Here is a 26,454-nt window from a genome sequence, read left to right as displayed (position 1 = left end):
CCCTGTTCTGTCCATTCCCTCTGGGGCACCTGGCATCGGCCACTGTCAGAAGACAGGACACTGGGCTAGACGGACCTTTGGTCTGACCCAGTCTGGCCGTTCTAAGGTTAAAAAAACTAGATGCTTAGTCTTGAGGAAAGACAGAGGGGGACCTGATCCCAGTCTCAGGTATATTAAGGGCTGTTATAAAGGGGACGGAGATCATTTGTTCTCTGTGTCCACTGCAGGCAGGACAGGAAGCAATGGGCTTAATCTGTAGCCAGAGAGATTTGGGTCAGATACTGGGAAAAACTCGTTAAGCTCTAGCCCAGGCGTGTGTCTAAGGGAGGCTGAGGAATCCCGGCCTTGGAGGTTTGCAAGAACAGCTGGACAGGTGCCTGCCAGGGCTGGGCTAGGCGCATTCGGTCCTGCCCCAGGACTTGAGCATCTCCCAGGGTCCCACATGTCTATGATTCCAGGTACGCGCTCGCACACACCCGCTAACATCACCCCCCAGACACACGTATACACCGACTCCTGAAGCCACACCGAGACCCCCCCCCGACAACGCCCCCCCGCTGACAGTCCGAACCCCGACAGCAGCGACTGCCGGCCTCACCATGGCCACCCGCAGAAAGGCCGCGGCATTTGCTCCGGCACTGCCCCTGGCTGCAGCCCCCAGGTCGCAGTGAGCCCAGCGGGTGCCCCCCGTACTGCCTGTGACGGACCAGCCTGGGGAGAGCTAGTGGGAACAGTGCCGGGCGGGAGGGTGTGTGTGCACAGGCCCAGACGTGGGGTCACATCTCACCCCCTGGGCCCACCTCTTGGCCCTTCTGTTTCCTACCGCAGGGCGGACGCAGTGCATGCAGGGCTGGGGGGCCTATTGCACTCGAACAGACTCCATCCCCGGCCCGCCGGGGTGACCATGAAGTGACCCACCAAGGTGCCCACCAGTGCCTTTACCAGAGTGGGCAAGCAGGGGATTTCTGCACCCACTGGCCATGGCGCACCAACCCCGGCACACGGCGGGAGGGGTCCACCTTCCCCTGACGTATCCACTGCTGGCCAGGTCGGGGTTACCAGACTATATGGGCACTGCTCTGTCCTGATTGGCCAGGAAGGGGGAATCCCACTGTAGATGGGCCAATGGTCAGTCCTGATTTGCCAGGGATCCCGCCGGAGCTGGGCCAATGGTTTGTTCTGATTTGGCCAGGGAGAGGGGATCCCGCTGGCGCAGTGTTTTCTCCAGGAATTGAAATTGGGGGGGGATTCGAATTTATTGGGGGAGGTGGTCAGGGCCGATGAGGGGTGAGACCATGAGGGTGAAGGTGGCCCTATGGCACCGTGACGAAGTGGGACAGTTCTTAATGTTTCCTCTGAATACTGTAGGGGTGCCTCAGTTTCCCCTATACATTTCTTAAGTCACTAGGGGGTGGGATAAGGGGGTGTAATTGTTGCAGAGCAAAGGGCCAGGGTACATAAATGGCCAACACTCTGCCTCCTGCCAACTGATGGCCTGGGCCCTTCCCCCCTGCAAGGTGAGAGCTAAAGGGCTGGAGAACAAAGGCATCAGGTGGCCTCCTGGCCCGGGAACGGGGAAAGCCCAGAGGAGGAGGGGGTGGAGGGTGAGTCAGTTGGGGGCTGGCTGAGGATGTGGAGTGAAGTGCAGACGTGGTTGTCTGGCTCACTGCCCCCCAAAATGGACCCAGCTGAGGGGTCCTGTTCTCTGCACCTACAAGCTCTGGTTTAGACCATGTTCCGGTCGTCTAATAAACCTTCTGTTTTACTGGCTGGCTGAGAGTCACGTCTGACTGCGCAGTTAGGGGGCTTCCTCTGGCTTCCCCAGGAGCCCCGCCTGAGCGGACTCACTGTGGGAAGCGCAGGGAGGGCAGAGGATGCCGAATGCTCTGAGGTCAGGCCCAGGAAGGCGTGAGCTGTGTGAGCTGTGTGTCCTGCAGACAGGCTGCTCACAGGAAGGAGACTTCCCCAGAGTCCTGACTGGCTTCATGGGGAGCAGTTCCAGAGCATCACCCTGGTGACTCCGTGACAGGCACCATAGTAAAAACTGAAAAATGTTTCATGACCATTTAATTAGATTTAACTCATGTTTTAAAATCATCGCACAAATTAAAGTTGGCTATTCAAGCCTTCTATGAAGCATGACATCTACATCCTTCTTGGTTTCTTGTTATAATTTTGCACAACTCTGTTAATGAACTTCTCGAATGCAATGTGTTCATCTTTGGTGGCTTCTCGTGTGTCCGGTACTTCCATTCCTTCAGTTGCTAGGCTCATTAGATCATTCACAGGATCAGGCAGAAGGCGACGTCTTTCAGAGCACAAAATTCTATTCAATGCAGCAAAAGAACGGTCGACTGTCGCTGTTGTGACTGGGAGCCGCAAGAGATGAATTCCTGCTTCTTCCAGCCCAGGAAACAGAGCACAAAGATCCGTCCGAGCCACTAGCGATGAAGAAAAAGAAGTTGAAGTCAAATCTTTATCCATTCGTCGTATGATATTCCACTCTGTGTTCAAATTCTCTGTTCTGTCCTGAGCACACGGCAGCCCCGTTGCTGGCAGTGCCTCACTCCACTCAGCTGTCAGTGTTTTATAGGACAGGGATCTGTAAAAGCTACGTAGAGGGTGAGTAGAATCTAGAAGTCGCTGTTGTCGATTTTTAAGAATCAAGTCTGTGGACTTTTCCAGTTGTCTTAACAAACACTTCTTGTCCTCTCCACTTAAGGATTCGATATAAATGCCTTCACTCGTCAACTTCTGGACTGAAGTCTTTGCTTCTTCCAGTACTTTTTCAGTGGATAGCTCTCTGATTGATCCAAATGTAGCTTCTCTTGCTGGACAAAGATCTGCTACTGTTGTAGCAGATGCCTGGATGGCACTGTTTAATGACCCAAGTGGTTTCAAGAATAGACTTGCAAGAGAGAGAATGGCAATAGTCTTCTCTGAACGTAGTAGCAAAAGCAATCCACCAGCCTCACTACTTAGATCCATCCCATCTTGGTAGATACTTTCCAAAGCCAGTAATAATGGCTGGAGTAATTTTAAGACAACAGCAAAGAATCGCTCATGAGAAAGCCAGAGGGTTTTCCCAGGTTGGACTAATTTGAACTTCAGTCCCAGTGTATCTTCTATATTTTCCAAGACAGTCAGTCTTTTTGGACTCTTGCTGAAAAAAGAATAGAAGGAAGACATTCCATTTATAGCTTTTGTAACGTCTTTTGAAGAGTCTGCAGCTCGTACTAGCGCTAGGTGGAGTAGATGGCCTCTGCAGGGCGTATAGGAGAGACTAGGGTTACACTTTTCTCTTAGCAAAGCTCGTGCTCCACCACGTCTTCCAGAGAAGTCTGCAGCTCCAGCAAATGCACAAGCAGCCATCTCTTTGGGATCCAGTTGACAAGCATTTAACTCTTCTAAGATGTGGGTTGTCACAGATGCAGCCGATGTGTCTTCTATAACTTGAACATCTAGAAATGCATCTACTGGCCTACCCCTGACATCAAGATAACGTACACAATGACTTAATGCTTGATGACCATTTGCAACGGTGCATTCATCAGCCAGGTATGCACACTTTTCGAATGTGGTGAGAGAGGTCTTCACTTTTTCAACTGCTGAGTCTTTCACTGTTGCACCGCATGCATCATTAACACGCACCGGTGTTGTCCTGGGTCAGTGGAGACTCAGAGTTCAGAGGTGCTTTCACATGAGTTCACCTCCCAGGTGGGGGGGCAAGAAGGCACCTCGCTCGTTCCCCAGCTGCTCACGGTTCGCTCTGGCCACTGTTGTTCATTGTGCCACCGTTCACTCCTTCGCTCTGTTGCCAATGGCCCTGCGCCGTCACCTTCTGCTGCCACCTGCCACTGTGACCTCTGCGAGTCGGTCTCTTGAGGTTCCACCAGCTCTCAGCGATTTCAGCTGAGCTCTCAGTGGGGAACCTCGCTGCTGGTGCAGACTGGGCCGTCTCTGCCACAGAAACACTGTCCCACCACAGGTCTAAGCTCTTAGACCTGATTTCAGCTATAGTAGTGGTCACTTAACAGAACAAAAGACTCTCTATGGAGCCTAATCAGCTCTGTCTTTAAACAGTGGAGAGGGGCAGGTCAAATCGTACTTGTGACTCAGGCAGACCATCAAGCAAAACACCTGTCCCCACCCTCCCTCTCTCTCGATGCCCTCAGTCAGCAGAGGCTACGTCCAGTTCTACTGCCCTTTACTCCTGCAATAAGAACAACCACATTTCATCCCCCCTTCACACCCCGCATCCAAGTGATTTGTAACCCAACCCCAGCCCAAATCTATCACTTGGGCAACGCAGCTCTGTTTGCTGGATACCTGGGTAGATTAGATGTGAATGTAAATACAATCTGGTCCTGGAGCCTTTCCCCCCAGCCTCAGCTCATCACTGGCTGTCAGGGAGAGCTCCTTTCGACTTTGCTTACAAATCATCATCTGAAATTGTGAGGTTGGCCAACATCACTGAAATGAAGGCAGTGACGTGGTCATAAAAACAACAGCTATGTAAGGAAGCTGGTCTCTGTTCATACTTTTAAAATCTATTACACCTCTTCAGATACACGTATTTTATCATACACTGTGTATGCTTTTAAAGTGTGTATTAATGTTTCCATTTCAATTCAGATGTCCAAACAATCACTAAATTGGCAACACTGCATGTAACTAGTTCCTAAAATTGGGGTGGGGGGAGGTGTTGGGGAAATTCGGGGGTGTGTGTGGGGAAATCCCTGCGCTGGATTTCCAGTGGTCCATCCTGATTGGCCAGGGAGGGCGGATCCCACTGGAGATGGGCCAATGGTCTGTCCTGACTGGCCAGGGCGGGGAGATCCCGCTGGAGCTGGGCTGATGTCTGGCCCAGCATGGCACTGCCGTGTTCCTGAATAGCTAGGGATGGGAAGAAAAGGAGGGTTCTCCCTGGATTCCCCTGTTCTGATGTAAAGGGCAGAAAAAGCCCTGGTGCCCCCCACTGGCGGGGACGGGGCTCCCCAGAGAAGGAGCTCAGTGTCTGACCCAGCGACCAGCCCGAATGGCTCAGAGCCAGCATCTCCTGACCTCAACTGGCTGTTCCGAGTCCCTACATCCCACCCGTCCCCACAGAGGAAGGCTATCCCCCGCTGCCCCACAGGAGGGGTACGGTCTCTCCCAGGAGCAGGACGCTCGCGGCCCAGCCCAAGCAGTGTTTGGGGTGCACAGGCATGGGGGGGTGCACTCTCCCCTTCACCTGGCCGCCATGGTCCCAGCTGCACGGACCAGTCCTGGTGCCAAGGGACAGAGAACGGTGATTTGCATGTGCAATTAGCTAACGAGCTCTCTTCCCTTCGTCGGCACATCTGGCTCCCGGCATCACACCTCATTTCTCAAACTGACAGCTGGGCTCCTATCGCTCTCCCACAATGCACCCTGGCACCCACAAAATTAATTGTAAGCCTTCCCTTTTCTGCTCCGCACGTCCTCCCCATGCCCCGCCCCCCCCCCCGGCTCTCCCCCTCACCTTGAGCTCTTCCCTGCAGGGAGCCAGAGGTAGCGTGGCCCTGACCACCGGGGGCCATCGGGGGTCTCCAGGCACGTTCCTTCCAGAGCTGAAGTGTTAACCCTAGTGTCCAGCCCACCACAGCCGGCTGCCCTCAGACAGCCCCTACTGTCTCACTGGACACAGGATTCCACCTCGCTACCTCTCCTACACCGCTGAGTGGCACCTCTGGGCAGCGGCTGCCACCCCCCAGAGCTAGCCGCATTGCCGAGGCCGGTGAAGATACCTGTGTATAACTCCTGCTCAGGTCCGTTCACTGGGCCCTGCAGGGTGACAGGTCCGATGCTGATAGAATGGAATTGTTTTAGGGAACTACAGGCTACGGGCCAGCAGGACCAGCTCTCCCCCCACCGGCCCCGTCGCAGGAGCATCCCTGGTCAGAGACACTGAATATTTTTTATAGTGGGGCTGCTGAAAGCCAGCGAAACTGGCCCCAAACTTTTTACCCTCAGACAGGGGTAAGGGGGCCGGGGTTGGGGCCACAGCTGGGACCCTGGGCGCAGAGCCGGAAGCCAAGGCCTGGAACAGAACCTTGGGCATGGGGCTGGCAGCTGTGACCCCAGGTATGAGGCCAGGAGCAGAGCCCCCAGTGCATGTCAGAGGTGCTGCGGCTCCCCCCTGCACCCCCAGGTCCCGCGCCTATGTCCCGGGTCCCAGCACACATTCCCTGGCTACTGCAGCACTGCGGAACCGGAGAGTCAGGGTGCTGCAAAGACACCCCGGACTCTGGTGGGGGGTGGGCCCCTCTACCCTTCCCAAAGCGTGTTCCCCAGCTTGCAGGGATGGAACTGTCCCCCCCGTCCACAGCGGGAGCTGAAGCACATGGCTGTTACCTGCAGGGATCTCCACCTCCTCGCCTCCCGTGCGGCGCCTGGGGAAGCGGGGATGCAATGCCGAGCCCGTCTGGGACAGCTGTGGGGATCGAACCCAAGAGCTCTGGGAGCAAATGCACAAGGCTTTCCTGCCTGCATGGAAGGACCGGGTGTGTTAGCCAGCAGGAGGGTCAGAAACCTCTTACAGACTGGGAAAGGTCCCTCAGAGGTCCGTTCCACATATGGACCATCACTTGTAACGACTGGGTGAGCGGCTTGCGGGGATCTACAAGCATGAGGCTTCCCCACCTGAACGCCAGGGCCAGCCCTCCTGGGCAAACCTCTCTGCACGCTCTACCACTAGACAGGGCAGAGAGCCCCACCCTGTTAGCCTGGGCTGGCAGGGGTCAGAGCAGTGGCCCATCCAGTCTCCTGCCTCCACCAGAGGCCAGTGACCAATAAGTCAGCAGAAGAAATGCCACTGGTGACAAATACAGAACCACCTGCCCACAGAACATCAGAACGTCCAGACTGGGTCGGACCAAAGGTCCATCCAGCCCAGTCTCCTGTCCTCTGATGGTGGCCAGTGCCGGGTGCCCCAGAGGGAATGAACAGAACAGGGAATCATCAAATGACCCATCCCCTTGCTAATGGCAAACAGGCTAGGGACACACAGAGCCCGGGGCTGCCTCCCTGACCGTCTTGGCTAAAGCCCTGATCATCTTGGAGAAATTCTCTGCTCATACCTGGGTGGCAGGGCTGCCTCGTGGGCTGGAGGAGGCAGATTTCAAGCAACTACCACTGGGGATGTTCTCGTTCTCCAGGCAATGCCACGTCTCTCGACAAAGCTGACGGAGCTCTTGGCTGCGGCGCTCTCTCCTGGCAGCTCAGGCTCACCGGGGAGAAGAGCAGGTCCCTGCGGCTATTTGAGAGTTACGGATTTTCGGCTCCATTGACGGCGCTTGTATTCAGAGTGCTCCCGTCTCCCCCCTCGTTCTGCGCGCCAGGATCATGGCAGCATGTCTTCACAGAGCAGTAGCACCAGGCAGTGCCGCACCCGCAGGGAGAGACCGTCCCTGCCCCGAGCAGTGTCCTACCGGCATTGTCAGGCCAGAGAAGCAATGGGCGGGGTGTCAGCCAGCAGAGCCAGGAACCGACCCCAGCTCTTCCGAGCACCAGCCTGCTGCCCTGCCCATTGGGCCCTGCTGCCTATCATGTCCCCTCCGAGTTTTCTCCTCCCTGGACTGCACAGGGAAACCTGCTACTGCCTGAAAAGAAACCGCATCATGCCAGGCTCTGGGAGAACGCTGCAGATACAAGCCTCGGAGAAACCGCCGCACGGGAAAAACACAAAGCAAAAGACAGGTCAGAGCACTGCGAAAAGGGAAATCGAGGAAGGAGACAAGGACGGGGGAAACGCTGCATGTGATGATCAGCAATTCCCCTGGCAGGGGGTTACATTGTACTGTCTGCTAGACTGCTGTATAACGCAGGAGGGATGGGTAACTTTCGAGCACCCTTCCCCATGCTCAGTAGCACCGTACTCCACAAGCAGGGGAACTAGGGTGCTCAGAACAAGGTGTTATTTTAGTCCAGGAAGAACCCAGCCCATTGCCTTGGCTTTTTCCTGCCCTTTGATTGTTTATCCTTAAAATTCCCTTAACAAAGTTTTTGTCTGGGTGGAATTGCCTCGATTGTTTAAAAGGAACACTCCAGAACGGGTCACTAGTGGCTAGACACTCCCGGAACAGTGACACAGCTTAGGACATCAGCAGGGACAACGGCTTTCCCACGGCTCGCTTCGGAGCCGGTCAGATTTTGTCTTCCAGCATACACAGGTTGCTGTCCCAGGCGCTGCACACCCACACCACACCAGCTGAACGAGCCAGGCACATATGCCCAACACAGCCCCCTTTCGCCGTGCACGTCACTGCATGGGTCCTAATTCCGTCAAATCCAAACCTGTTTGCACCCAGACATTCACAGACGCTCCTCCCTAGGGAGCCAATTTTTAACTTTCGCCCTTTGGCTTTAAAGGTGGCCAAGAAAAAAAAAAAAAAGGGTTGCAGGAGGGTTTTTTGGCAAGGGGGAAAGTGTGCGTGTGTTTTGGGTTTGTTTGTTGTGTGGCTTTTTGGTCATTTTATTCTTACTCAAAAACAGCTAAATTGTTTGTACCCAAATTTTCCAGAAATATACACCCGTGAGCAGAATCCAAACAAGGGAAATTTCAGCCTGCAAGTTCAGCTCTTCAGAAAGCTATGTGGGACTGCAAACAGGCGAGTCTGAGGGACACAGTTAGGCACCCTCAGTAATTCCCTGGGCGGTTGGACCACGGCTACCCAGGTACGGTCGTCTCCTCTGAGGGTTCCGTATTTGAGTCTCTTTGATCACATTAAGTCATTTGACAGGGGTCACCTGGGATTATTCAAAAGAAACTAAATATTCCAAGGACCCCACCTTCAGTGCTGCTGGGGGGTTCAGGGCCAGAGACCATCTAGGTCCCAAAAGTCTGAGTCAGAGTGCTGGGTGCCTCAGGGAATTGGAGTTGGCTACAAAGCCGTTAGCCCAACCCATCCCACGGCGGCTGGGGCTGAAAGTCATTGCCTTCTCACAAGTGGTGAGGCAGCTCACGTGCAATGAGTCTGGGGGGCCTCAGCCAAGTTCCTAGTGGACAAGTCTCTGCTTTGCAAAACCTGCCACTACAACTGGCCCCTTGACAGAAAACCACGGCCTGGCCTGTGCGTCTCAGCATCTACGTGTTCCCGGCATCTTCCATGAGTGGGTCCTGGCGCACGGCACATCTGCACCTCTATAAGGGGTGCTCTGGGCACATTGCAGGGGCATGGCAGGGTTGTGTGTGGGCATCTCGTCTTCGTGGCATGAACGAATGTGCGTTGGTGCAGCTGAGCGGGGAGTCCGCATGGCCGGGCGGTACAGGAACAGGTGTGCTTGTATGATCTGCACAGGCTGCGTGTGCAAATGGCCTGTGCCAGGCATCTCTGCAGCTGCGTGGGCGCGGCGGGTTCCGAGCCGGCGGCGTCTGGGTCCGAACGGGGCGGGGGCGGGGCGGGTTCCGAGCCGGCGGCGTCTGGGTCCCTACGGGGCGGGGGCGCGGCGGGTTCCGAGCCGGCGGCGTCTGGGTCCCTACGGGGCGGGGGGCGCGGCGGGTTCCGAGCCGGCGGCGTCTGGGTCCGAACGGGGCGGGGGCGGGGCGGGTTCCGAGCCGGCGGCGTCTGGGTCCCTACGGGGCGGGGGCGCGGCGGGTTCCGAGCCGGCGGCGTCTGGGTCCCTACGGGGCGGGGGCGCGGCGGGTTCCGAGCCGGCGGCGTCTGGGTCCGTACGGGGCGGGGGCGCGGCGGGTTCCGAGCCGGCGGCGTCTGGGTCCCTACGGGGCGGGGGCGCGGCGGGTTCCGAGCCGGCGGCGTCTGGGTCCCTACGGGGCGGGGGCGCGGCGGGTTCCGAGCCGGCGGCGTCTGGGTCCCTACGGGGCGGGGGCGCGGCGGGTTCCGAGCCGGCGGCGTCTGGGTCCCTACGGGGCGGGGGCGCGGCGGGTTCCGAGCCGGCGGCGTCTGGGTCCCTACGGGGCGGGGGCGCGGCGGGTTCCGAGCCGGCGGCGTCTGGGTCCGTACGGGGCGGGGGCGGGGCGGGTTCCGAGCCGGCGGCGTCTGGGTCCGTACGGGGCGGGGGAGCGGCGGGTTCCGAGCCGGCGGCGTCTGGGTCCGTACGGGGCGGGGGCGCGGCGGGTTCCGAGCCGGCGGCGTCTGGGTCCCTACGGGGCGGGGGCGCGGCGGGTTCCGAGCCGGCGGCGTCTGGGTCCCTACGGGGCGGGGGGCGCGGCGGGTTCCGAGCCGGCGGCGTCTGGGTCCCTACGGGGCGGGGGCGCGGCGGGTTCCGAGCCGGCGGCGTCTGGGTCCGTACGGGGCGGGGGCGCGGCGGGTTCCGAGCCGGCGGCGTCTGGGTCCCTACGGGGCGGGGGCGCGGCGGGTTCCGAGCCGGCGGCGTCTGGGTCCCTACGGGGCGGGGGCGCGGCGGGTTCCGAGCCGGCGGCGTCTGGGTCCCTACGGGGCGGGGGCGCGGCGGGTTCCGAGCCGGCGGCGTCTGGGTCCCTACGGGGCGGGGGCGCGGCGGGTTCCGAGCCGGCGGCGTCTGGGTCCCTACGGGGCGGGGGCGCGGCGGGTTCCGAGCCGGCGGCGTCTGGGTCCCTACGGGGCGGGGGGTTCCGAGCCGGCGGCGTCTGGGTCCCTACGGGGCGGGGGCGCGGCGGGTTCCGAGCCGGCGGCGTCTGGGTCCCTACGGGGCGGGGGCGCGGCGGGTTCCGAGCCGGCGGCGTCTGGGTCCCTACGGGGCGGGGGCGCGGCGGGTTCCGAGCCGGCGGCGTCTGGGTCCCTACGGGGCGGGGGCGCGGCGGGTTCCGAGCCGGCGGTGTCTGGGTCCGTACGGGGCGGGGGCATGGTGGGTTCCGAGCCGGCGGTGTCTGGGTCCCTACGGGGCGGGGGCGCGGCGGGTTCCGAGCCGGCGGCGTCTGGGTCCGTACGGGGCGGGGCGCGGCGGGTTCCGAGCCGGCGGCGTCTGGGTCCCTACGGGGCGGGGCGCGGCGGGTTCCGAGCCGGCGGCGTCTGGGTCCGTACGGGGCGTGGGCGCGGCGGGTTCCCGAGCCGGCGGTGTCTGGGTCCCTACGGGGCGGGGGCGCGGCGGGTTCCCGAGCCGGCGGTGTCTGGGTCCCTACGGGGCGGGGGCGCGGCGGGTTCCGAGCCGGCGGCGTCTGGGTCCATACGGGGCGGGGGCGCGGCGGGTTCCGAGCCGGCGGCGTCTGGGTCCGTACGGGACGGGGGTGCGGCGGGTTCCGAGCCGGCGGCGTCTGGGTCCCTACGGGGCGGGGGCGCGGCGGGTTCCGTGACGTTTGTGTGGGCACGGCCTGGCTATGTCTGGACCGGGGGGGGCCGGGGGTGTCTGGTCGGTGTCTCTGTGTGTGTCGCGTGGATGCCGTGTCTGTGTCCGGGCGTGTCTTAGCCCCGCGTGGCGCGTGTCCCACGCTCGGTGAGGCTGTCGCATCCCAGGGCAGCAGGACGGCGGTGACACACAGTCCCCATTTGGCTAATTCAAGCAGCTCCTTGTTGTTTGTGTTATTTATTTGTTTTATTTGCAGTGAAAGTGCGGCGCTGACGGCAAATGTCACTTCCACCATCTGCCGCGTCTGGCTGCCTGGCTGCCGCGAGCAGGAGGGAGGGAGCCAGGAGGGAACCTGGTTTCGAGTATGCGGCTTGTGTCCCTGCGGAAGGGGCTCCAAGCAGGCGACAAGACTGACGTCTCATCAGGCAAACCTCCCCGGGGAAACCCCACTTGGGGGAGACACAGGCAGGGTCAGCGCCCCGAACCTCGGCTCCGGGGACTAATCCGCGCAGGGTCTGAGGGCCCTGGCTCCACCTGGGTCCGATCCAATGCAGGGCCTGAGGGCCCTGGCTCCACCTGGATCCGATCCAATGCAGGGCCTGAGGGACCTGGCTCCACCCCGCATCCGATCCAATGCAGGGCCCGAGAGACCTGGCTCCACCTGGATCCAATCCAATGCAGGGCCTGAGAGACCTGGCTCCACCCCGCATCCGATCCAATGCAGGGCCTGAGAGACCTGGCTCCACCCCGCATCCGATCCAATGCAGGGCCTGAGAGACCTGGCTCCACCCCGCATCCGATCCAATGCAGGGCCTGAGGGACCTGGCTCCACCTGGATCCGATCCAATGCAGGGCCCGAGAGACCTGGCTCCACCTGGATCCGATCCAATGCAGGGCCTGAGAGACCTGGCTCCACCCCGCATCCGATCCAATGCAGGGCCTGAGGGACCTGGCTCCACCTGGATCCGATCCAATGCAGGGCCTGAGAGACCTGGCTCCACCCCGCATCCGATCCAATGCAGGGCCCGAGAGACCTGGCTCCACCTGGATCTGATCCAATGCAGGGCCTGAGGGCCCTGGCTCCACCCCGCATCCTATCCAATGCAGGGCCTGAGGGCCCTGGCTCCACCCCGCATCTGCTCCAATGCAGGGCCTGAGGGCCCTGGCTCCACCCCGCATCTGCTCCAATGCAGGGCCTGAGAGACCTGGCTCCACCTGGGTCCGATCCAATGCAGGGCCTGAGGGACCTGGCTCCACCTGGGTCCGATCCAATGCAGGGCCTGAGGGCCCTGGCTCCACCCCGCATCCGATCCAATGCAGGGCCTGAGGGCCCTGGCTCCACCCCGCATCCGATCCAATGCAGGGCCTGAGGGCCCTGGCTCCACCCCGCATCCGATCCAATGCAGGGCCTCAGGGCCCTGGCTCCACCTGGATCCGATCCAATGCAGGGCCTCAGGGCCCTGGCTCCACCTGGATCCGATCCAATGCAGGGCCTGAGGGCCCTGGCTCCACCTGGATCCGATCCAATGCAGGGTCTGAGGGCCCTGGCTCCACCTGGATCCGATCCAATGCAGGGCCTGAGGGCCCTGGCTCCACCCCGCATCCGATCCAATGCAGGGCCTGAGGGCCCTGGCTCCACCTGGATCCGATCCAATGCAGGGCCTGAGGGACCTGGCTCCACTCCGCATCCGATCCAATGCAGGGCCTGAGGGACCTCCCCTGACCCAAACACCCAGAACCGGGAGCTGATCTAATGCGTGAACTGAGCAAGCTCACCTGGCCCAAACACCCTTGCTGCCTCTGATTCCTAGGGTCCCGAGTACCCCTCGACAGGCTCCTGCCACAATCCCTAGCCCACGGGCCCCTCGACCGGCCAGCCAGCCCCATGCAGGCTCTGACACAGAGCCGTCGCCTTGCGTGTGGGGCAGCGAGAGGCCAGGGCGATTTACAAAGCACCACCTAATTTGCGAGCAGCCGTGGCTGGGACGACACCATGAATTCAGCCCATTAGCCACTATGGAGGCAGCTGATGCTAATAGTTTGTGGCGGGGACAGGGGCTTCCTTGTCTGCCCGATTTATGGACCAGCTTTGGGCCCCAAGCCGGGGCGGGCGCAGACCCAGCCCTGCATAAAGAACCCAGGCCAAGCCTCGAAACCGGGGCTGGAGCTGGCAATGCAGAGCTCGGCCCACCAATGAAGCAGGCGTTCACTCCCCAGAGCCCCGAGGTTCCCCCGGCCCGCTCTCCGCCTCCTCTCGGGCTTCCAGGGGAGCCTGAGGCTTAGAGGCCTTTGGGGTGAGACTGTTTTAATGGGGGAATTTACAGCCCTGCTTATTCCCGGGAGGCAGGGAGCCGAGTGGGACAGATGGCAAGTGCCCCCCCACTGCCCCTCAACCCTTCCTGCTGACCCAGGTTTGCGAGCTCCTGAGCCGTCTGGGGTCTGAATGCAGGAAGGGGCTCTGTGACCCAGGTCTCTTCCCCCGAGTCACCACCTCTCCCCGCCCCCCCGGCCCATTCACAGTAGGGGCGCACAGGTATCTGGGTGCTGCCGGGAGGCACCAGCCCCATGGCACGTCGCCTGGACGGGCCGGTTTGTTCAGAGGGAAATGGCCGCTATGCAGCATCACTGCAGCGTGGCTCTGGGCACTGCAGCCGTCCACGCAGGAAACCGGAGCTGGCAGGGGACAGTTCTGCTCCAGGGGAACACGCTGGGGACGAGACGCGGTGCACGGGGGAGTGGCGGCACCGGGAAGGGGGAGCACAGATCTGGCTCGTGCTCCCAGGCCAGCTCTCCCCTGCTGTCTGCGCTGGCAGTCAGGGAATGTCCTCGCCAAATGTCACACATGCTGGCGCCCCGTCCCCAGCATATAGCAAAGCCATGGGCCCCTAGGACGCAGCCCAGAGCTGGCACGATGCCCATGCTGGAGGCACTGAACAGCAACAGCAGGGACGGAACCCCGCTTCTCCTGCTGCTGCAGATAACAGAGAATCGCTGCTATTGGCAGTATAGGGCCTATGACACAGAGCAGAACAGTTCCAACAGCGTGCAGTCACACACAGAGTCTGGCTAGTCCAGTCCAGTATCCTGTCTGATAGCAGCCTGCATCGGACACCCCAAGAAATCCCACAATGGCCAATTATGGAATAACCTGCCCCAGGGGGGTTTCATCCCAGGCCCGGAGGCGGGAGGGTGGCTGGTGTCCAGTAGCAGCAGGAGTTACATCCCCATGCCTTGCCCCCTCAATGTAACTGGGCGTTCTCCTTGTCGATGCCAAGGCCTGCTCCCCTGGGATCCTGCAAAGCTCTTGGCCTCAGGGCTCTCTTGTGGCAGTGAGTTCCACAGGCCAGACGTGCTGGGTGAGAACAGACGTCCCAGCCTCTCCTGCCCAAGGGCCACTGGCCAGCCTTAACGCATTTCACTGCACAGCCCCAGGAGCGTAGGACTACATCAGCACACCCAATTTACAGCTGCGGGGACCGCGGCATGGAGCAGGGCAGTAGCCAGGCTGGACCCAGGAACTCCCGATTTCCCCATCCTGCAGTCACCCTTTCTGCACCCGGCCAGCCACGACGCCAGCGGGCAGGAGCAGACGAGGGGTTGAACGGAGCCAGACAGCGCGGGGCCCAGTCCAGGGAGGAGACAGCCACACAGCCCAGGGACCGGGGAGACGCAGCTGAGGGCATCCCGAGGCAGCGGGGAAGGGAGAGGACGGGGCTCCAGGCACCACCCCCCAGCTCAGCCAAGCCAGGTGCCCGCCAGTCTTTCGGGGCCCAAGCCTGTGCCCAGCTCCCCCCACTGGCTGTGCTGAGGGTGCTCAGCCGCTGGCGGGGTCAGGCCCCAGCACTGAGCCCCGCCTGACGGGATCCAGCCCACAGGGCCAGGACGGTCGTGGGGGAGGGAGTGCCATGGCCTGGTGGGGTGCTGGGGATGGCGTGTGGGGCCAGGACCCTGGGACAGTCTGGGGGGTCCCACGGCCTGTCGGCGCGCTGGGGATGGTGCACGGGGACAGGACCCCAGGAGTCCCATGGCCTGGTGCAGGGCACGGCACGCGGGGCCCGCTCACCTGTCGATGATGACGGGGTCGGAGGGCGTCTCGTTGCGGTTCCCGCAGCTCTTCTTGTCACAGCAGCGGCTGGGCCGGCGCGAGGGGGAGAGAAGTCGGGGTGAGTGGGGGAGGAGAACCTGCACCCCCAGGGCCTGGCGCCCCTCCCACCCCCAGGGACGGCTGATGGGGGCAGGGGGACAGGGTGGCCCAGGCTAGGAGCCCCCCATCCCCTTGCCTGTCCCATCTCCGTACCTTTCCCCCACCCCCTCCCCCCATTCTTCCCCCTGCCCTTCCCCGCCACTCTGCCCCCCGCTTCTCCAATCCCCTTCCCCCTGACACCCCTCACGAATGCCCCCCCCCCCCACCAGAGCCAGGCCCGCAGCACACAGGCTCAGGCTCTGCCCCGTGGAGGGAGCATAGCCAGGACTGTGGGGAGCCTGTATGGGGCAGCACCCAGACGCCAAGACCCCTGTGGGAGGCCCCAGAGAGCTGGGGGGTGCCCTGAGGGCCAGGAGCGCTGTTCCTAGGGTGGCAGCAGGTGTCTTGGTCCCCGCACAGCTCTGGGGGTGCTCTCGGGCCCTGCTGTGAGCCTGGGTGACCCACGCCCCTTCCCAGCCTGGGGGCAAAGCACCAATCGAGAGGCTTGTCTGCTGGGGGCGCTCAGACCCCCGCGTCCTGCTGCGCCCCTCTAGCTACACACCCCGAGCGCTGGGTAAGTGGGGGGGGGCGTTGGTGCCCGCTCGCTGCCAGCCAGGTGGGTTTGAACCGCTGGCCCTGCAGGGAGAGGTTTTGCCCCCCACCCCCAGCCCGGCCCCCAGTCGCAGCTGGAGCCATGGTCAGGGCTGGCTGAGGCCGGGAGCTGCGGCCTGGCCCCTGGGTCTCCAGGCACCGAAAACAGGGCTGGGATGGAGACGAGGGATAAACAACCCAGCGGGAGGCTGCCCCTATTCCCTGAGCCCCGAGATCATTAGTGAGGTTCCTGGAGATCAATTAGCTGGGAAAGCCGGTGCTGACACAGCCGCTAATTCCCACAAACACCGAGCACGAGCGCCATAAACAAGGCAGCTCTAATGGGGCACCAGGGACCACGCGGAGACGCAGCTGGGGGAGAGACACTCCCGGCCCCGCGGGCTCGCTGCCCCCCCACCCTGCCCGCGTGCAGCCGGCCGGGAGACACGGGCCTCCAGTGCTCCAGGGCGGTGCTCCGGGCAGGGAAGCTCGGCTCTGTCGGCCTGCCAGGCACGGACGCCCCCCAGTTGCCCCCTGCCTCCCACCAACGCGCCTGTGACGAAGCAGGACTGTTCTTAATGTTTCCTCTGAATAGTGTGGGGGTGCCTCAGTTTCCCCTAGGCAGTTCTTAAGTCTCTAGGTGGTGGGGTAAGGGTGTAGGATCATTGCAGAGCCCTAGAGGGCAGGTGTGTGCAGGGGTCTGGACACAGAGAATGGCCAACACCCTGTTTCCTGGCAACGGATGGCCTGGGCCCTTCCCCCCCTGCAAGGTGAGAGCTAAAGGGCTGGAGAACAAAGGAATCCGGTGCCCTCCTGGCCGGGGACAGGGACAAAGCCCAGAGGAGGAGGGGCTGGAGGGTGAGTCAGTTGGGGGCTGGCTGGGACATGGAGTGAAGTGCAGACGGGGTTGTCTGGCTCACTGCCCCCCAAAATGGACCCAGCTGAGGGGTCCCGTTCTCTGCACCTACAAGCTCTGTGTTAGACCATGTTCCTGTCGTCTAATAAACCTTCTGTTTTCCTGGCTGGCTGAGAGTCACGTCTGACTGCGGAGTTGGGGGGCAGGACCCTCTGGCTTCCCCAGGACCCCGCCTGGGCGGACTGGCTGTGGGAAGCGCAGGGAGGGGCGGAGGATGGCGAATGCTCCGGGGTCAGACCCAGGAAGGTGGAAGCCGGGGGAGCCGTGTGTCCTGCAGACAGGCTGCTCCCCGAGAGGAGACTCCCCAGAGTCCGGCCTGGCTCGGTAGGGGGCCGTTCCAGGGCATCGCCCGAGGACTCCGTGACAACGCCCAACAACCCAGCCCCGGCTCTGCCTCCACCACCCTCGGCAGGTGCCCTGCGTTCCCGCCCCGCCTGGGGGGCCCCCGGGGGCACCGCGGTGGGAACGCTGAGCCGGAGAGAGGAGGGCGGCTGAGGCCAGTGCGCTGGGCCCCGGCAGCTTGGGCTGGCAGTGCCCCCCACCGGCGGCCTGCGCAGTGCGTGCTGGGCCCGCAGGCCGGCTCCTGCAGCCGCGCGAGTGGCTGGACGGGGGCCGTGGGGGGCCGTGGCCCCACGCGCTCTCGCTGCCCCGCCGGCCCCGCGGCAGAGCCCGGCACCTACCTGCACATGATCTCGTGGGTCAGCAGCACGCGGCACATCTCGGGGTTTTTGTCCTGCCCCTCGTAGATGATGGCCTGGCGGGAGAGAGAGCCGGGTGAGGGGCTCTGCCAGCACGCAGCCCGTGGGGGCTCTGATCGCAATGGGCACCGGCCGGGGGGCGGCTCTGACCCGGCACCAAGCGTCTCAGAGCCCCCGCGGGAACGGAGCAAACCGGGAGCTGCCCGGCCAGCGGGCCGCGGGGAAGGACACGGGTGCTGCGGGGGAAGCCCTGGGGGCAGAAGAGGGCCCGAGATGCAGGCCCGGCGGGGGCTGGGTGGCACCTCAGAGGCACAGGAGTTACTGGGAGGGGTGGGGGGTGACCCGGCCTGAACCCCCAGCCCCCAGCCCGGACCAACCTCCCCCTGCACTGTCCCCAGCGGGCAGCGTTACCTGCTTGGACATGGAGTCGATGAGCCGCACGTAGAGATCCTGCTCCGTCCGCAGCCCTGCGCGGGGGAGAGGAGACATTCTCACCTGGCCACTGATCCCCTCACTCCCGACCCGCAGCCCCCGTTACCCCAGCCCTGGGCTCCCCGCAACCCGCAGCTCTGCCGGTGCCCCTCACTCCCGACCCGCAGCCCCGTTACCCCAGCCCTGGGCTCCCCGCAACCCGCAGCTCTGCCGGTGCCCCTCACTCCCGACCCGCAGCCCCCGTTACCCCAGCCCTGGGCTCCCCTCAACCCGCAGCTCTGCTGGTGCCCCTCACTCCCGACCCGCAGCCCCCGTTACCCCAGCCCTGGGCTCCCCTCAACCCGCAGCTCTGCCGGTGCCCCTCACTCCCAACCCGCAGCCCCCGTTACCCCAGCCCTGGGCTCCCCGCAACCCGCAGCTCTGCCGGTGCCCCTCACTCCCGACCCGCAGCCCCCGTTACCCCAGCCCTGGGCTCCCCTCAACCCGCAGCTCTGCCGGTGCCCCTCACTCCCAACCCGCAGCCCCCGTTACCCCAGCCCTGGGCTCCCCGCAACCCGCAGCTCTGCCGGTGCCCCTCACTCCCGACCCGCAGCCCCATTACCCCAGCCCTGGGCTCCCCTCAACCCGCAGCTCTGCCGGTGCCCCTCACTCCCGACCCGCAGCCCCATTACCCCAGCCCTGGGCTCCCCTCAACCCGCAGCTCTGCCGGTGCCCCTCACTCCCGACCCGCAGCCCCATTACCCCAGCCCTGGGCTCCCCTCAACCCGCAGCTCTGCCGGTGCCCCTCACTCCCGACCCGCAGCCCCCGTTACCCCAGCCCTGGGCTCCCCTCAACCCGCAGCTCTGCTGGTGCCCCTCACTCCCGACCCGCAGCCCCCGTTACCCCAGCCCTGGGCTCCCCCCAACCCGCAGCTCTGCCGGTGCCCCTCACTCCCGACCCGCAGCCCCATTACCCCAGCCCTGGGCTCCCCCCAACCTGCAGCTCTGCCGGTGCCCCTCACTCCCGACCCGCAGCCCCATTACCCCAGCCCTGGGCTCCCCCCAACCCGCAGCTCTGCCGGTGCCCCTCACTCCCGACCCGCAGCCCCCGTTACCCCAGCCCTGGGCTCCCCGCAACCCGCAGCTCTGCCGGTGCCCCTCACTCCCGACCCGCAGCCCCGTTACCCCAGCCCTGGGCTCCCCGCAACCCGCAGCTCTGCCGGTGCCCCTCACTCCCGACCCGCAGCCCCCGTTACCCCAGCCCTGGGCTCCCCGCAACCCGCAGCTCTGCCGGTGCCCCTCACTCCCGACCCGCAGCCCCCGCATACTCCAGGACCCCCCCAGGCGATGCTATTTCCCCTGTAGTTCTAGGCCACTGTCCGGGGAGTTCAGCAGCTGAGAACGTGCAGCTCGGCACATCGATGGGGAGGCAGGAGACCCATCCGGCCCCTCTGGAGGCAGGACAGACAGGAGAGGGGGACGGGACCGCAGGTGCTGGGCTGCGGCAGGGAGTCAGTCCTGGGTGCCATACATGGTGTTGAGGCCCCGGCCCCAAAACCTCCTGATCCCACAGCCTCCTGCCCTCCAGCCCCCTAGCCCCTGCTTCCAAGCTCCCTTACCCCCAGCCCCTGCCCCACAGGCCCCCTGCTCTGTAGCCCCCATCCTCCCATCCCCCATAGTCCCCTGGCCCCATAACCCCTGCCCCCCACCCCCCTGCTCCCTGGCCTCCTGACCCCCAGCCCCATAACCCCTGCCACCGGCCCCCTGCCCCTGGCCCCGCAGCCCCCCTGCTCTGTAACCCCCATCCCCCCATCCCCCATAGTCCCCTGGCCCCATAACCCCTGCCCCCCACAACGCAGCCCCTGTCTCCCAGGCCCCCGGGCCCACAGCCCCCCTGCCCCGTAGCCCCCGGCCCTGCAGCCCCTCGGCCCCACAGCCCCCCTTCCCCGTAGCCCCCGGCCCTGCAGCCCCCCTGCTCTGTAGCCCCCATCCCCCATAGTCCCCTGGCCCCATAATCCCTGCCCCCCGCCCTCCTGCAACGCAGCCCCTGTCTCCCAGGCCCCCAGCCCCGCAGCCCCCCGGCCCCTACCATTGCTGTACAGCAGTTGCAGGCGGTAGTGGATGCCGTTGTTGGTTTTCTCACCGTTCTGCTCCTGGGGAGGGAGACAGCAGGTCGGACGTTGGCCGTTCGCAGGGAGCCGAGCCCTTGGCCCCCCCCTCCTCCGGGGTACCTGGGACACAGCTATCTGCCCCCCCCTCCAGCCCCCGCCCCCGCCCGAGCTGGCGTGGCCTCCACCTCGCAGGAGGACGGGGTGGGATGGGCTGAGGATCTGCCGGCTGCACAGGGTCCCCCGCCCGTGACGTGAGTTTGGGGGGGTCTTGGCCCCCTTGGGGGATGGGTCTGAGCGGGAGGCTGGGGCTGGACTCCCCACTCATTCTATCCCCCCCCCCACTTGCTCACTCTCCCCACCCTCATGCGTTCGCTCATTTTCACTGGGCTGGCTCAGGGGGTTGGGGTGTGTGGGGGGGTGAAGGCTCCGGCTGGGGCTCTGGGGTGGGGCTGGAGATGAGGGGTTTGGAGTGCAGGAGGGGGCTCCGGGCTGAGGCAAGGAGTTGGGGTGTGGGGGGGTACAGGCTCTGGGCTGGGGGTGCAGGCTCTGGTGTAGAGCCAGGGATGAGCAATTTGCGGTGCAGGAGGGGGCTCCAGGCTGGGACCGAGGGATTTGGAGGGTGGGAGGTGGATCAGGGCTGGGTCAGGGGGCTGGGGTGTGAGGGGATAGGGGGAGGGTAAGGTCTTCGGGCAGCGCTTACCTCAAGCTGCTCCCGAAAGCAGCGGCATGTCCCCCCTCCGGCACCTATGCAGAAGCACGGCCAGGCGGCTCTGCACGCTGCCCTGTTCGCAGGCGCCGCCCCCACAGCTCCCATTGGCCACGGTTCCTGGCCAATGGGCGCTGCAGAGCCGGCGCTTGGGGCAGGGGCAGTTCATGGAGCCCACTGGCTGCCCCTAGGCCTAGGAGCCGGAGGGGGACATGCCACTGCTTCCGGGAGCCACGTAGAGCCAGGGCAGGCAGGGAGCTGCCTTAGCCTCGCTGCGCCGCCAGCTGGACTTTTTGCGGCCTGGTCAGCAGTGCTGACCGGAGCCGCTGGGGTCCCGTTTCCACCAGGCATTCAGGTCGAAAACCAGACACCTGGCAACCCTAACGGGGGTGGCGTAGGCCATGGGGTGGGGGTGAGGCACAGGGCGGAGGCGGGGCTGACCATGGGACAGGAGCGGGGCCAGGGTGGGGGCAGGGCTGGCCATGGGGAGGGGGCGGGGGCGACGCTGGCCACAAGGAGGGGGCAGGGCGGGCTCTCACCCTGTCCTTCTCCACGAAGTCGATGAAGGAGGTGCGCTCGATCTCCACGGGCTGCCCCTGCCGGTCGTACATGGCCAGCACGAAGTGGAAGAAGTTGGATTTCCGCAGGTTGGAGGGCGGCTGCTTCTCGAAATGGGCGCGGGCCAGGCCCACCCCGCTGCAAGGGAGAGCGCAGGGTGCTGAGTGCCAGATGCCCACCGGGCCCCCCCAGCCGTGCCCACCCCTCACTCCCAGGGCCCGGTGTCCCTGCCGCGGGCTCCACCAGCCTCCCCCGCCCAGCTCCCCCCGGGACCCCTGGGTTCCCCCTCGCAGGCCCTGCCTGCCCAGACCCCTCCCCCTCGCTGCCCCCCAGCTCTCTGCACTGCCCCTCACAGGCCCCACCTGGTCAAACCCTGTCCCCCTGGCTGCCCCACAGCTCCCTGCTCTGCCTTGGCCCAACGCCGGCTGCAGAGAAACACCCTGGCCGGCCCCCTCCCCAGGGTGTCCAGGCACCTCGCTGCTGGCGATGGATACGTTACAGCTGGCATGACACTACTCCCAGACACCCACAGTCCTAGCGAGTGGGTCTCCCCGTCCGCTGGGCCCACCCTTCCTCTCCCGAGCACAGCCTGGGCTCTGTCGTCCGCCTCACCCCCCCCCCCCGTGCCCATCGGGGCTACACAGACCCTGGCCACAAGGCGGGAGGTGCATGGGCTGGGTCTGCCCCATGCAGCACCTAGCACGGCCGAGGCCTGACTTAACCAATGCGTGGCTGGTGAGTATGATGCAGCGGGGCGGAGGCTCTGGTAGTGATAGAGGCTTCTCCCCCCACACCCACCACAGCTGCCCTGAGTGAACGGGCCCCCAGAGACCACCACAGCCCCCTGCCACAAGCCTGCATCCAGAACCAGGGTGGGAGAGAGCCCAGGAGAGCCCAGTGACCATTGCTGAGGCATGTCGAAAAAGCCAGAACATATGGCTGAGCTCCCCCTGCCTGGCTAGACACGGTACATCCTGCCCCATGGCCTGGGAGCCCTGGCTGTCCCAGCAGAGCACCAATCACCAGAGCTGTGACACCCTGGCACCCCAATATTCACCACTGGCATGCAATTAGGACATGTTTTGTACAAAGTCTGCCTTGTGAGGTGTCACTGTACAAGTCTTGGTCTGCTAGACAGTCGTATCTCGTTGGACGGTATGCGCTACCGACGTGTGTGAAGTTATGGAGTTTGGCTCTGTATGTGTTACTGGAATGTGTTGTGAGGCTGAAAACACCCACAAGCAGCCTTTCAGGTACAACCATAAAAAGGCCAAACAACGTTAATGGCTCACTCAGGAAAGACACACAAGCACCAGAATTACCCCAGGAACTGTGTACAACAGAAACCTCTCAGAGACAGCGCTACACAACGGGAACTGCTTGACCCAGGTCCCAGCAAAAGAGCTTCCAGCAAGTGGGGAGAAGATATAAAAAGGGGACAATGACATCACAAGGGTACCTCACTCTCCCTACAACAACGCGCCTGAAAACACCTGAGGGGCAAGGACTGAACGGGGAGAATTGATGGTCCCAGGCTCGAGGGATGTGTAGCCTGAGTATGAAAACCTGAGAAAGCCAAGCTGCAGAGCCAAGGCAGCTTGTGCGTTAGGAATCTGCCAGCCTGTTTATCGCTCAGGGTGAGAATTTGCTAATTCATCTCCTACCGATCGAGTGTGTTACGCTCAGTTTGCGGTTTTGTTTATTTGCTAGGTAACCTGCTTTGATTTGTTTGCTATCACTTATAATCACCTAAAACCTATCCTTCTGTAGTTAATAAACTTTTTTTTAAGTTTTAATCCAAACCAGTGAGCTTTGACTGGAGTGCTTGGGGAAAATCCCAGTGTGGTTACCACAAGTGTGCATTGTTCTCTTCACACTGAGGGAGAGGCGGACCGGGTGTTAAACCCATATACTGGCCAGATCTGACCAGGGCAGGACGGTACTGCTCTGGGTCCTAGGCTGGGAAGCTGGTAGTTAGAGGGCCTGTGTGTAACTGCAGCTGGGTGTGTCCCTACCTGTGTGAAGGCTGGAGGGGTTCGGACATCGTCACAGCAGCCCAGGGTGAGAGGGAGCCCAGGCTGGTGGGTCAGAGGGCTCAGTGGTACCCCAGTTCCAGGTGGCACCCCGGGAACCCGTCACAGGAGCACCGATGACGGGGCTGGGAGGGCACCGGAGTGGCTCTGTGGTAGCTGGTGCAGGGCATGTGGTCACCTGGTCATGGCACGGATGCCTTGGGCCAGGCAGACGTGGGTGCAGCTGGCAGCTGCTACAGCCCCTTGTCTCCTGCGTTCGGCCCCACGCAGCATCGGTGTGAAGACGGGGGTTTGGTCACAGCTCCCAACGGGAGGAACCACCAGAGCCCGGTCAGACCTGCCAGGTATGTGGGGCGGGTATGCGGGGGCTGTAGCCCGGGGCCGGGCGAGGGGTGGGAGAGATGCAGGATTCCACCCCCAGAGGATAAATGTCCAAGGCTCCCACCTGGCGAGGGACCCGAGAGAGCCTCGGGGCCAGTGGGGCAGCCAGCCCGGGCACAGTGACCGGCCAACAGATCTGCCAGGAAACCTGCAGACGTGACCAACCCCGGGGAGCTCCCTTAGGGTTTGGAAACCTGGAGCAGTGAGCTCCAAAGTCGCCATGGCCCAGACGCTGCCCAGCCAGCCAAAGGCCCTGGGGCAGGGCTGGAAGAGGGGGCTGCCCACGGCCCGGGGAAAGGGCCCTGTGGCACCAGAGCCGGTGGCATCCTGCGTCTCTCATTAACTGCTTTTGAAAATGCCAATCCTTTCCTCATCATCACGGGACTGGGTCGTGGGGAGCTAAGTACGGTTCACAGGTACCCCCATCCCCCCGGCTAGTCTAGGCCTGGCCACCCCCCAGCTCTGCCAGAGCCCCCCCATCGGGCCTGTTTTATCCCCTGCGTGCTGTTCTCTGGCCACAGGCACATGATCAAGGAGCATGACGTATTGGTAGGCTATTACCTTTTCTATTCAATCCTGCCAGAGGCTCCCACAGACCCCCCCTGAGACCAGGGCCCCCGTCGTGCCAGGCACTGCACAGACACCGCCCCCCCCCCGAGATCGGGGGCCCTGTCACACTGGGCACTGCACAGACCCTCCCCCGAAATTGGGGCCCCCATCACGCCGGGCACTGCACAGACCCCTCCCCTGAGATTGCAGCTCTGCCAGTGCCCCCCCTCGAAATCACCAGCGACCGGCACAAAGGGGTTGGTTTGTGCCTAGATGCAGAGCAGCCCCCCCCTTCCGCGGCACAGCTTGAGTAGAACATGGATCACGCCAGTGGGCACTGGGAGGAGACGCCCCGTATTGCTTTGCTCCTGGGAGGGGCTTGGGTCCCTTGGTGTGAACTGCAGCCCCGGCCTTCCAGTCAGCCAGAACCTGGGGTACCAGAAGCTACGGAAACAACTGACTAATTTCACGCCGTTTACCAAGCCCCTGCCGGCACCAGGACGCTTTCAGAAGCTATTTAGCCACAACCACGTCTGCCCGTCAGACAACGCCTCACACCCCGGCAGATCCCAGAAGGCTTTCCAGCCTTTACACACAGACGAATCACTTCACCTACCACCAAAATGCAGCCACCTCTGAAACAGGGCGTGGCAGCTGTTTAACAGCACCCAGCACTGCTACACAACAGCTTAGGGCAGGGAGTGGAGATTTGTCTAGCCAACAGATTGCAGAGGGGCCTCTGCTCCAGTCCCTCCTGTTGGCGTGCACAGGGGTCGGCGTGGTCTACCTGCACGAATGGGGGGGAACCCACAGTGCTGACAAGCCCGAGAGTTCAAAAATCACCAGCCGGGCACCAAAACTCCCTGCCAGTTTTTTCTGCCTTCCGGTTTCGGAGGCTGGAGGTCGTGCTGGGGTCACACAGCCAGGGCTTTTCTCTGCCACGCCGAGAGCTAGGAAAGCAGAAGCTGGGTTCCCTTGTAACCCTGCCGCCGAGAGCAGGAGCTTCGAGCAAACCCCCAAACAGTGCCAGATCCACGACAAACCCGTCCGCTGCATTCGCCCCTTGCCAGGGGTACCCATGTGGGCTGCGTCTGAGCCGGCTCTGCCAGGGGGTGCCAACCCGCCAGGACTGGCCAGGAGTCTCCAGGGATGAAAGATTTGTCTTGACTTAAAGATGATGTCTCGTGACGAAACCCCCAGGGATATGTCCAACCACAACTGCCCCCCCGCACCAGGCTGCCCCACTACGGCGATCCCGCAGGCCCACGTCATACGCAGCGGGGCAGACGCTGCCCTCAGGTACCCGGGCGAGGGCTGGAGCCACGTGGGGCAGTGCTCTCGATTCTCTGGGTGTGCCTGAGAGCAGGATCTGGCCCTGGATCTAGGCCTGCGGCACACACAGCCGGTCGGGGGGACGATGCCGAGGGAAATATAGATCAGGAATAATTCCTCACGTCCCGTGATCAAAGAGCGGGCGCCCGCCGGCTGTGACCGAGTCCAGCTGCCCCAGGAGTCACTCCGTGTGCTTTCTTGGCCCCGTCTCCCATTCAGGGATGGGGACAGGGCCGTGAGGCAGGGCGGTTTCACGTCCTGCTTTGCCCACGTCTCCCAGCGCCGGAGCCGGCTCTGAGTCCGAGTGATGGAGCCGTAACTGTCCCGTATGGTGCATGGGCCGGGGGGGGGGGGGGGGAGGGGTTGTTCATTTAAAGGCACAGCCTGAGGAGACCCCTGTGCAGCTGGCTCTGGAGAGACCCCCCCCGCCCTGTCTCTGCCCCAAAGAGCAGCCCCGCCCCAGATAACTCAGCACACAAAGGTCCAGAGCCCCCCCGGCCCCTCCGGGCAGCTGCCTGCTGGGCCCTGCCCTCCTGAACCCACCTCTCCGCTGCAATCCGTGCAGCCCCCGGCAGGGTGGGCGCGGGGCAAACTCCCCCTGCCCCACACAGCTGGGACAGGCCTGTCAGAGAGCCCTGGCCCCCACTCCAGCCCCCTGGCCGCCCCGCAGGGAGCCGGCAATTCAGCCTCGCTGGGCCCGTGTGTGCAGAGACCCGGGATGCCCTGGCCCAGGCCCGGGGA

The 26,454-nt window shown here is 63.2% G+C and overlaps 1 protein-coding gene across 8 annotated transcripts in view; it reads right to left on the bottom strand.

Annotated features, from left to right (window-relative positions):
• Positions 1–26,454, bottom strand: part of EBF4 (EBF family member 4) — a 95,679-nt gene that overhangs the window by 57,319 nt on the left and 11,906 nt on the right. For 7 of the 8 annotated variants that reach the window (XM_077814727.1, XM_077814730.1, XM_077814728.1 and 4 more), the window contains exons 2-6: positions 21,400–21,556; positions 20,133–20,196; positions 18,044–18,099; positions 17,615–17,688; positions 15,308–15,376 (exon numbers count right to left, since the gene is read on the bottom strand). In XM_077814727.1, coding sequence (XP_077670853.1) covers positions 15,308–15,376; positions 17,615–17,688; positions 18,044–18,099; positions 20,133–20,196; positions 21,400–21,556 — 420 coding nt within the window. The remainder of the gene's footprint in view (positions 1–15,307; positions 15,377–17,614; positions 17,689–18,043; positions 18,100–20,132; positions 20,197–21,399; positions 21,557–26,454) is intronic. The other variant, XM_077814729.1, reaches the window with a different exon arrangement.

This window comes from Eretmochelys imbricata, chromosome 4 (genome assembly GCF_965152235.1).
Source record: "Eretmochelys imbricata isolate rEreImb1 chromosome 4, rEreImb1.hap1, whole genome shotgun sequence".
In the NCBI taxonomy this organism is placed as follows: Eukaryota; Metazoa; Chordata; order Testudines; family Cheloniidae; genus Eretmochelys; species Eretmochelys imbricata.
The sequence above is the reverse complement of the archived record's forward strand: the minus strand, read 5'-3'. Positions and strand labels throughout refer to the sequence as shown.